Here is a 12,286-nt window from a genome sequence, read left to right as displayed (position 1 = left end):
AAGAGTAGGTTTCTCAGCTGCTGCCAGCAGTGTTTGAGAAGTATGAGACAGAGGTAGAAGAGTATCTCTCACTTTTAAGACCTCTAGTAGCTGAAGAGGGCTGTGCAACACACTCAACAATGTGTCTTTTTGAAAAGAAGTGTGGCCAAATCCCATTAAGGCTGTTCTTCTGCAAAAGTATTAATTAGCTCTCATTAGTGCCATTGTTATGCATTTTTTTTTCAAGTAATAGGAAATAATTGAAAAGCAACTAGAGCTTTTTACCTAATTCCTAAAAATTCAGGTATCAAAGCATGATATCTTAACCAAAAGATAAGCAGGTGTTACGTACACACATTTGTATTCTGTACTCCTACTTGAAGCACATGTGAGGGGAGTGAGTTTGTGCCAGCCATTGTGAAACTGAAGTAGTAAAGGGGTTTGCAGAGAAGATTAGAGTTGGCTTCTCAAGTGGATTCAGTGCTTCAAAGAATGTACAGGAAGTGGGGCAGAAGAGTTTTCGATAGTGTAGCTCTACGAAAGAGATTGGCATCTCTTTGTAAAGAGGAGTTTCAGTTTAAGATCACTATAAAGTACTTCCAGATAACTGGGTGTAAACTGGTGCTGCTTCACTTAGTAAAAACTGCCTCAAAAGATTTACGTGGGATTTCAGGGAAGAGGAGGTAGTTGTGTTTGAGGATTGCCTTGCCTTCCCGAGTTTTGAGCTGGCAAGCAGTGAGGCTGAGGAGAGGGAGACGTGTGTGTCAGGAGGAGAGCTGTAAACCTCTGAGTAGGTGTCATGTAACCTTTCAGTCGAGGGATCCTCTTATGCACTGACAAGCTGCTTCTCTCTTCTGCCTGGCTGGGGTTATGAACGCTTTGCAGAGTTTACTTGGGAATGACATGGTAACAGGATTTCATGATCTAGGAATGAATTTTTCCTTTGCTGCCCCAGGGGCTTGGGTAATGCATGGTTTGGTAGCAAGTGGTGGTGGGGAAGTGTGGGTTTTTTGTGTTTAACCTAAAGGATATACTAAATTGTAACAATGCCTTTTTTTGTTTTTTTTTTTCCTCTTCACAGCTCTAAAGCTGCGTATAAATATAGTGATTTCAGAATTTTTCACCTTTCTTATTAAGAACTACGGTAGGAAACATCTTTTAGAGAAGCGAAGAAATTGTGTGGGTACAGTAAAGTTCCATTTACTGTCACACACCTGTTGCTCTCTGTGCTGGGATCACTAGATTAACTTGGGCAGGAATCATGAAGACCTTCTAGCGGTTGCAACAAACTGCAAAGAATATGAGGTCCATAGTGGACAAATTACCAGCAGGTACTTTTGTATGCAGCATCCTTTGGCAATGAGTTCCAGAATTTATTAAACACTGTGTAAAATACCTTTTCCTTTGTCTTAAGCATGCTTGAGTGATATTTTCCTTTGTTGTCTCCTTGGCTTAATTTTTGTGGGAATTGGGTAGTATTCTCTGTTCAGGCTTTGCATAGTTTTCAAACACGATGCATAATTTCAAAGGTGTCAGTTATATCTTGTGTCGTTTGTTTCCCTTCCGAGTTTATTCTTGTTGGAAACTATTCCTTTTACCATACTTATTATTTCCACTGCTCCCTTTTCTTGTTATGCTGTATGTTTTTGTAGGACAGCCACAACGGCATTATTCAGATATTAGAAAGCATTGAAATTGTGAAATTTTTCTGTGAAAATGTTTTTTTTACATACTTGTTTGGACCAGTTTTAAAAGACTTGTCTACTGTGCTGTTTATACAGCAGTATCATTAAAGCAGTAATCAAGAAAGGGCTCAACTCTGGAATTAATATTTAATTGCTTCTGTAGAACATTGCTCACATATCATTTGTTGTGTTTCTTTGACAGTGACAGAATGGTTCCTTTATTTTCTGTTGGGGAACTGTGATAACAATCCTGTAGTTAAGGGTTTATAAACACTTTTTCATTGCTTCTATCTGAGACAGTGTTCAGATTTGCACTTTTTATTTTATTTAGTTTCTGTGTAACAGCTAACTTTTCAGTACTTAGATGTTTAGCGACTAGGAAGATTTGGGGTATTTCTAGAAAATAAAAATAAGAATAAAAACCTGTTCTTATACTTAACCCTGCTCCATGCAGTCTTCCATAATTTTTACTGTTAATATTGAGAAAATAGTTACACAGTTTTAAGAACTGTATAGTATTTCCCTTTAGCCAGTGACCATAAGAATCACTTTTATTGACTTTTATCCCTCAAAAGCATAAAATATTTTTTGTTGTTCTCTCAAGAAAATAAGGGTGGTAGACATGATGTTAAAATGCAATGAATGGTGTCTAATCACATCCTGGAGACACGGAGGTGTTTCTCAGGTAGATTTAAAGATCCTGCCTGCATCCCTCAGGTACGAGTCCTGGCTTCAGTGAAAGAATATACTCTCAGAAAACACGGCAAGGAGAAATCTAAGCAGTCTTCAAGGGGAAAGTACTCCATTACAGTTGCCTTTGACTCTTAATTCACTATGCCATTCCATATCAACAAAATTTCAGCTCTACCACCATGGCCTTGTGTTATTCTTATGCAAAAAAATCTCTCAGTTTTGACCAAGTAAGGATAACAGTGTCTCAATATATACTGTAGGGAAGATGCATTCTGTGGCTCAACACGAAGCCTGGCTTGCATCCTGAGAACATTTTGGGGTAAAACTTCTAAGCAGAGGACAGATGGAACTGTGTCAGGCTGTCTGGTTGAGGGACTGGGATTGCATACAGGTTATGTTGTGGAAAACTTGTTTGCCTTTCAGTCTGGAGAAGTTTACTGTGGAGACTTTTGTATTTTGAAGACACATTCTTAAATTAATTTATTGTCAGTAGCAGTGTAGGTGTGGAAGGGAAGCATCTTCTCTTTTCTTACCGTGACTAGGTATGATTTAGAAGTGATGTTCAAATTAGAAGGGTGACTCCTACTAGTAACAGGACAAAATAAATAAATCATATCTACCTTTTGAGTGTAATAGACAACTAGTTTGACTTTGACCTCATAATAAAGGGAATTTGTTGTTGGACTTTGCTTGGCCTGAATAAGGAAGTAGTTCATCAAGAACTCAATCTTTCTTTAATGGGTTTGTACTACAAAGATTTTCCTGTCTTTTTTTGGGGGGGGAGGGGGAAATAAAAAACCTGAACTGTAAAAAATTATTTGTCTCTTCACTGAAATCTCAATCAGGTAAGGATTTAAAGAGAGAGAATGAAACAAATCTTTCTTTGGGCAAAGAAAAAATATTTATGTACTCGCAGAGCAATGATTTCTATCAGTATTATGGAGCTATTTTTATCTTGTTAGGATTAGTTGATTTAACTTCACGCATAACCTGAATTTAAAATATAATTAGACTTATAAGAGTATTGTGTCTCTTTCCTTTGCAGGTTTGCTGGTCCTCTGATACATTTCAGAATGCCACTGGTAAAAAGGAACATAGACCCCAGGCACCTGTGCCACACCGCTCTGCCCCGAGGTATCAAGAATGAATTGGAATGTGTCACCAACATCTCCTTGGCAAATATAATCAGACAACTGAGTAGCCTAAGTAAGTACGTTGTCTTAATAGCTGTATTTAGAACTAATATATTTTACAGTCACAGTTTTTGTGTTTGAAGTATGAACACTTTTTCAAATTCTCAGTTGAAAATTGTCACTGAGTCTTGAATGTACTCCTTTTGTGGCTAGTAACTAGCATGAACTTCTGTGAAAGAAAGCTAGGAATTTTTCTAGCGGCATGTCTTAAAACGGTTCATCCGTATATTTCTGTTACCAGTAGAAGATGACAGAAAAAGATAGCTGGGAGTTAATGAAGTCAGTAATTGCCAACCTCAGAGCAATTCTTGAGTAGGGAATATGACATAATGAGGAATGTATCATTGGTTACTTAATTCACTTAACTTAAGCCCTTGGTCATGTTGTTGTCATTCAGAAAAAAAATGTAGTTACCTTCTGAAATAATAAACCCAGAAATGTAATTATTACATAGTATTTCAGGCAGTTAATGTTTTTTCTTCCTTATTATCCCTTCTGTCAACAATTGTACCTTTGGTCCATTTGAGAGGAGTGAATAGTTCTCAAACTCTAGAACTGTGAGGGAGTTTTGCTGAAAAGGCTTTAAGTTACAGCAACTTAAGTAAGTTTTTGGATGAACCAGTATGATAACATTTTGAATTTCCAATACTACAGGTGCTTTATAACCACTAGGACATTAGTAAGACTATCAACACATTAAATATTTAAATGTGCATTTATGTACATCTACAGTGTGAAAAGTCTTTCAGTGTCGTCATTATCGTAGTCATAGGTGATGTAGACTAATTTCTTAATTAGATTGATTTAATTACTGGTTTGACAGTAAGCCTGTTGTGGCAGCCTTTTAAAGCTGTTAGGATGCCATTAGGTGGAAAACACTAATTGAGGACACTGAATTATGCAATTGAGACAGGAATGCTTACAGCATGTAAATATGACCATTATTAATATACTGCAGCAACAAAGGAAATTAACTATTTAAATACTTTTCAGTAAACCAAGAGCAGGTCATATTAGGATGCAGTATATGGTCATCATCTGTAGTTTTGCGTCATTCTGACAAAAGCCCTTCTCAGACTTGTGGCTCGCGTCCTAGCTTTCCCTTCAAGGTCACTCTTACTAATATTGCATTATTTTATTTTTGTTTGCTTGTTTTAAAAAAATCTTATTTGATTATAAGCTTCATCTGGGGGAATTTCCTTTTGTAGGTGGCAAACCAAATTTATATTTGATGTTTTCATTTGGAAGTATCATTTGACCTTAAACCCAACACCAACTTCTGACTCAGCATCATGGTCTCAGGTTGACCTATTGAGATTCAGCTGCCTTTGCTATGTTTACTTGGTATACAGAGCTTGTATCCGACATTGTGTGTACAGCTGCTTAGGAGGAGGTCTGGATGAAGCAATACCAGAACAGAAAGAACTCAATTAAGGGGAAAAAAAAGAATTGAAGAATATCCATTGAATGCTCCCACATTTGTTACACAGTTTACCTATTGTGTAGCACTGAGAAACACTTGCGAGGGAATGTAACTGTAATTACATATAACTCCTTTTGTGTGAAAAGAACGTGGTTCTTACATGAAGTATGCGTAGTTGGGAATGAGCCTAAATTAGCTATTTTCACTTGAGACGTGTTTCTGTCATGAACTTGTGACTCACTAGTGGTCAAAAAGGCATGCAATCTTGGATATGACAAGGAAGGTAAAACAGAAAGGAAAATGCATTTGTTTACTCTGCAACAGCAAGCCCAGAATAGGTAATTCTGAATTCTTTAGAAGTTAAACACTAATGAGCAGAACCTGTTATTTCCATGTTTTGTTCTTCCTTCTAAATAGCATCACAGTGTTTGTAGGTCTTCTACAGGCAGTGTTTATACCAAATGAACAAAGTTTTTAGTTTATACTGTGTATGTTTTCCAAAAAAAAACCCCACATTTTTCCTACAATTAAAACAGGACATGTTTTGCAGAACAGTCCTTATTTCTCAGCAATGTTAAGGATTGCTCTATAGAAATGGAGATCACGTTACAAGGGTATGAGTACCTGTGAAAGTATTTTGTTTCAGAACTCTTATAGTTTTTCTGCCTTTTTATGGTAGTAGCAATACAAGTTCAAAAATATTCGGGAGTTCTGGCATAGGAGTTTTGTCTCTCATGTTTAAACCCGAATAACCAGTCTTCTCTTGGTGTGTCACTGTTACGTGCGTGCAGCAAGGCCTGCTGACATGCAGATAAATTTCAGTAGTTGCCTGTGAGTCACAGCCAGCAGGCATGGTTTCGCAGCAGTCCCCTGGCAACGAGCTTCTCTGCAGTCCTTCGCTTTTTGTTTTCTGTGAATAATGTGCATGTTTGAGAATCAGCCTTTAAGTTGTAGGTGAAATGAGGCTTTACTCTGAGGGTGGAAACTGGTAGGATAGGGTTTCATTTCCTTTAAACTGAAACTGCTTTTGCTTTTGATGGTAAAGTTATGGAAATTTAAATGAATGGTCTTTGACCTGATTAATAATCGGTCATTTTTGCCTCTAAAATTTTTCATTTACTGGTCCTCAAATAGAGGATCAATCTTCTGCCATTATGGTTATGACTCTCATGATCAACCATTCTTAACCTTTCTTCTAACATGATTTGGCAAAGGAGTGCTCTCTCGAAATTGGAGCCTACAGTACTTTAAACAAGACCAAAGTTCCTTATTGAGAAAAACTAAATGTAGAGTTTTGTCATGTATGTTGTTAGATCTCCATTCTTGGAGACGTTAACTACTTGACTGGATTAGTCAAGCAGATGGATCTAATTGGATCTGCTTTGTGCAGGGTGTTGGACTAGATGACTTCTGAAGGTCTTTTCAACCTGAACAGGACTTGATGATCTTGGATACTATGTTTAAGTTATATATGCAATCAGAAACAATACCTATTAAATGACAGGAATTCTGGTTTCCTGTGTTTTAATATAAAATGAAAAGAGATTTACACCAGTATGTCAGTGATAGCTGCTATGTATTTTCATACAAATTGTCAATCCTTTCATAGCTTATTTGATGTGTTGCTTTTAATTGTTCTGTTCGAGAAATTTTTTGACCTTTTAAAAGAAGTAGAGATAAGAGGACGAAATATTAATTTCTGCTTCAAGTGATAGTCCTTGCCTTTCTCCCTGGAGCATGAAAACACATCAGTCTGTCTCAATACAGCATAGAAAGTTGCCAGTAAGTGAATTTTTTCCTGCTATCTATTCCCAGTCTTCTCTTACTTCATAAAAGGATCTGCGTTCTGACAGCTTTTCTTCGCACTGTGGCAACAGAAACTCTCTGGACAACAGCAACAGCTGTTTTAGTTTCCTAGCCATTCTTCCCTGTATTTCTTGCTTTCTGACAGTATCTGCTTTGGAGAAGATACTAGGTGCTTGCCTACTTTTTTCAGCAATATTGCATATGCATTAGTACTCCCATTCTGCCTGAGTTGGTGTATGTTGGTGTATGTCAGGCCATAACATTCCCGTGTACGTGAAACACAAGTGATAGCATTGTGTAGCTGTGCCATTGTTAGAAGATGGATAAATTGTTCTATTGTGTGCATGCAGCCTTCTCATTTTGTTCACAGCTATTGGCCAATCTTGGTTTTCCTTTTATTCAGCTGTTCCCTCGACACAGAATCTCAGTACCACATAAGAAACCTAACTGATGGGGTTTGTTCTTGGCCCTGGTCTCTGACACCTCCGTGTAGAGGGAGGAGAACATTTCTCCTTTTGAGTATGTTCCTTTACTGAATATTTATACTGCAGGCATTCAGAGTAAAACTTTTATTCAGTCATAGCAAGAAGTCATTCCCCATTTTTTTCTTTTACCTCTGCATAAAGAAGGAGACTGCTGAATAGCTCTTTGCCAAGCTGGAGTGCCTTTTATGTTAGTGAAAATGATTTTCACTTGACACTGAACCTTCAGTAGCCTTTTCCCTCTTTCTATCTTTTCTATGTAGTATTTTCTATTTTTACCGTGTTCTTCTAATTCTTTCTTTTCCTTACTCCTTATTATTAGTTTTCAGGAGTGAAAACTTGACTTTAGAGCAAATTATTTCTCCCCCTCGTTTTTTCCTCTTAGACTCGCTTAACTTTTCTTTCTTATTTTTTGCTTACCGTGCCATCCCCTAGAGGGTTTTAAATGCTGTTCATCTTGTGAGAGACACTTTTTCACCTCAGGAAAACCTTCAGTTTCCCATGGCTTAAGATGTTAACATTCAGTAAGTGGGAAATGTTTCTCCAGAAATACTTAGCAGTGAGGTGTCTGGACTGCAACTAATCTTTAGAACCAGGCCTCTTCAAAAACCAGTCTCTCTCTTCATCCTGTAGGGACACCATCTTCAGCAGATGGTAAGGTTGAATGATTGCATAATTGGAAGTAAGTCTTCACAGATCTTCAGCCAGAGCTTCAGTCAGCATTCCAGAAACAGCAGAACCCCTCTGGCGAGCCCTGCCGAGCAGATCCTCCCTCTCAGCATGCTCAGAAGCATGTTCAATATTCTCTGTGAATTTTCTTCATTAGTCATTCCTCTTTCTTCATTATTACTGCAATTGCCAGGGAACACTAGAAAAAGTGTTCTTCAGTACATAGGGTAAAGAAATTGATGGACTTGAAAACTAAAGGCTAACTTAGATTGAGAGACCCCCATCCCCAAAGACTTTGTCTGGTTTCTTGATCTTGTGTCCCCAGCAGTAGTGGTATTGGCAAAGTGATGCTCTTTTGTGTGTGTCTCAAATGGTAATGAGGGGATGAACAAATGGTCAGTCATGTCTCATTGAAAACAACTGTGTTAGCAGAAAAGAAGTCCTGCCTGTTGTTAATTCCTTCCTACATAGAGCAGTGAATTTGGGTGATATTAGAAAGGAAAGGAAGAGCAAGACTTCCCTATGAAATGATCTTTAGACTAGTACCTTCAACACAAGTTCAGATCTCATCAGTCCCTTTCACAGATTTCTGAATGCGTAATGGATAATCTCAGCCAATTTACTTGATGATGTCCTCAGTGGGAGGTAGCAAATGATATCTCAGACTATCATGGCTGAAGAATTTTGAAGTCTGATTTTTTCTTTTCGGATGTCAACAAGAAGCATCAGACTTGCTCCAGATATGACCTTTAACAAAGTTTATTTGATACTTTTGATCAGTCAGGATGCCTGTTTCAATTTTCCTGACTAAAGGAACCAAGTTGTCCCTTCAGTACTCTGATACTCTGTTATAACCCTTAAATCCAATCCTTGTGGACTGCTCTTAAACCCTCATAATGAAGGTTCCTAATTAGCATCAATGCTATGTATTTAGTACATGGTTTTTCAGAGCTTGCTCAGGCATAGCCACTGAGGTTCTCAAGGATCTACCAAGGTTCTTATCTCCAAGTTCACTCTCCTAGCTTTTAGTCTGTCTCCTAGTCACTGAGCTGTGAGATTGAAATGATCCTGATGAGAAAAAAGTCTAGACTTTTAAGTAAAACTCAGATATACCTTATTTTTGCTAAAAATTAGATTATGTTGTGAAGAACTGAAGCTGCGTCAACAGGCAATAGATATGTTAAATTACATGTCAGAATTAATGGAGGAGGACTTAGAATACCTTTCTTGTTTTGCTTTATAGAAAGACCTGGATTATATATAGTTAGTGGCTGATGTGGTAAGTAGTTATTCTGAAAAAATATTTTCTAATGAATACACTGTATTGTGTAGGAAGGAACTATTCAGTAGTGAATAATGTAATTTGGCGTAGTGTAAGTGTATTGGGAAAGAATTGTGCAGTGGGACATGAGACAGATTTTACAGCTCTTGTTCTGTGCTTTTACTTTTTAGTAAATGTACTGGGCAAAAATATTGTTTAGTTTTTGAATGAGATTGAAATAATAGAAATCAAGGAATGATAGAGTATAGGTGGGTAACAGACTGAATTCTTAGCTTATTCTTTCAGATATTTTGTCTGTTTCTATGTATTTTTTTTAAATGGCCAAACCTATATTTTTAAATGGTAATATTATTTTGTGGTTTGTGTATTTCAATATATCAAAATATTTACTATTTCAATATTAAAATAATGTTTATTAATATTAAATTTAATGGCATAACACTTCATTATACTTTGCACTTAATAATCTCACCACATACTTAATATAATACATATTTTTATAATTAATTTAATGTTGGATTTGATTTTGTTTGTGTAAATGTTAACATCCCCCCACACACTATCTCCAGAAGTGTGATGGATTATTTAAGGCTAAATTAATTAAGATTAATACTTTTGGCAATACTGGTCTTATTTTGGTTTTCCTGCTTGCTGCATCTTGCGTTGGCCTGAGTTTTACCAGTCATCCTTGTGAATTTCTGAAAATGATGCTGTTTTATGGCACTGGGCACTGGTAGGTGCTCAGTTTATTTGTCCAGATAGATACATAAAATTTAGCCCATGTTTCCTATAGGCTGCTGATGCCATAACTGATCTGTGGGATGCTGTTTGGGGTTGAGATGTTGAAGGGTTTGGAACTCTTTCTTTAACAATGCAAAAGGATGACAAAGAACTGACTTCTTCCACATGTCCTACTCCTTGTCTGAGAGCATGTAACTAAATCTGATGGTAACTGATCTAGTGTTGCAAAATGATTAATTTAAATGGCCTTTCCTTAAGGTTTGCTAACAGATACATCGTTGAGAATGCTGTAGTTCAGGTGAAGTTGAGGACTGGAGTTTCAAGGACACTGCTCATGTATGCCCTGACCCTGCAGCCTGTTAATGTGGTTCTAAGAACTTGTACAACACAATATATAGGTCTTTTAAGACATCTCTTTGTCATGCTTTGTTTAATTAGCCTGAAATATGGTTCAGAACCTGATGTGGTGATTGTGGTTGACTTCAGTTCATCTGAAACATACCCAATCCCCCGGAACAAAACAAAAAGCCCCATTTCTTTTGCCTTAGTATCCCCTCATTTTAGTGTGTTGAATGGTTAGAAATTATTCATTTGTGCACAGAAGCCAGAGCTGCTGGACAAATGTTTAAGAAATTGTGGGGGAAAATTAGGAGATAAAACAGATTTAAAGGAACAAATGGTGATAGAGAAGCACTGTAAAACTGATCCATATTTTTTTCACATTTTATAAGCCATTGTACATTTATTGCCATGGTAATGAACATGAATGGATGATACATGTTTTGATGGGTTTAATTAAAAAAAATGAAGAAGGCAGTAAACAGTATTATTTTTATTTTATTTTCAGCTAGTAGCAACTAGTTAGTATTCTGTTTTCAGCTCACAGGTCTGTTTTAAAAGTCAGGAAAATAGTTGTTAAAAAAAGCCATCAAAACATATGCAAGTTATCGAGGGAAGGAAGGACAGCACATTGCTTCCAAAGCATTTTACTTGGCTGTCGAAAAAAAGGATACTGATTGACTGACACCAGAGCGACCTGCATTCCTGTATCCCTTTCTTATTAAAGGTTTAATTGTGAACAGAGCCCTTTGAGACATGAGGAAAAATTGTGAAAACAATAATAAGGTGAATAATAAATTGCTTAATTAAAACTAAAAAATAATGTATCCTCTTATTTAAATTTTAAAAAAATGCTCTGTTAATAAAAATAAATGCCAGGCAAGTTTTGCAAATACAGTAAAATAAGCTTTCCACAGACATTGAATTATTTAGTTGCAGAAGTCTACATTGTCATTTAATTTAATAGGCAAACAAGATTACTGATCTTTCTTATCTGGTATTATGTATCCAGGTGTGACCAAGATCCTGACGTTATTATTTTAATTGTCATAGTCAACTGTAATTCTCTTTATTGTACTGCATGAAACAAGAGAAGAGGTTTTCATCAAGTAGCACCTTAATAGTGTAAATTTTCTGAAGTGTTAATAATACTTTGGAATGTTCACTGTATATAATGGAATTAATTTTGATTCCTTACTCTTCTAACATATTACCCATTGTGTGGAATGAGCTCAACTTTGTTTATTAACGTATTTTTTCTCATACTTGTTTTTACTTATTTGAGTTTGTGACATTTTTTTCAGTATTATTACCCATATTCATATCTTTTGTAATCCCTTCAAAATTGAAGATATATTCATACATAATACATACAGAGACAGCAACATAAACAAATACTAGATTAGGAATGTTATATATGTATACATTCACATATAGTATTCTTTTGAATGGTAGTTGTACATTGCATGAAATGCAAACACGTTACTTCCCTTGAAAAAGTATTTGATAAATATACCTGTGGCTAAATAAAGAGACCACCAACAGACATGTAGGTAGAGACATTATGGCTGGCATACCACTTCAAACGTGACAGGTTGTTTTTAATGTATTTCTCATTTGAGGATTAGTGTTCATAAGCATGGGCAAATTATTCCTTGCAGTATGTTTGTGGCTGTATGCAACATAATGAAAAGATTTTCAAGACAGATTATTGGCAATTGGAGCTCGTTAATGAGGTAGGTGAATTGTAAGCCTGATGAAATGATACAGATAAAACTGTAGCCTTAAATACACCTATAAAAGGAAAGTTACTCGACTTTAAGGCCCTGCAATTTACTTTTTATTCTATACATGAAATTTTACACTTGATTTTAATTCTAATTTGCATGTCTGAATATTACATGAACTATCTAGTTTAAATGAATATTTCTGAATATATTACCTGAAGTACATTAACTTTTTTGCATATGTGTGTTAAAAGTTTAGGAATCTTG

At 36.2% G+C, this 12,286-nt stretch overlaps 1 protein-coding gene across 9 annotated transcripts in view; it reads left to right on the top strand.

Moving 5' to 3' along the window:
* WASF1 (WAS protein family member 1) overlaps positions 1-12,286 on the top strand; it is an 85,440-nt gene that overhangs the window by 51,116 nt on the left and 22,038 nt on the right. For 8 of the 9 annotated variants that reach the window (XM_027634141.1, XM_027634147.1, XM_027634142.1 and 5 more), the window contains one exon: positions 3,403-3,563. In XM_027634141.1, the coding sequence (XP_027489942.1) occupies positions 3,431-3,563 (133 nt within the window). In that variant the 5' untranslated portion in view covers positions 3,403-3,430. Of the gene's footprint in view, positions 1-1,060; positions 1,311-3,402; positions 3,564-12,286 lie in introns of those variants that run through there. The other variant, XM_027634143.1, reaches the window with a different exon arrangement.

The sequence above is a fragment of the Corapipo altera genome, unplaced genomic scaffold, assembly GCF_003945725.1.
Source record: "Corapipo altera isolate COAL_440 unplaced genomic scaffold, ASM394572v1 2b, whole genome shotgun sequence".
Classification (NCBI taxonomy): Eukaryota; Metazoa; Chordata; class Aves; order Passeriformes; family Pipridae; genus Corapipo; species Corapipo altera.
Note: the sequence above shows the minus strand (reverse complement) of the source record. Positions and strands in the feature narration are given on the sequence as shown.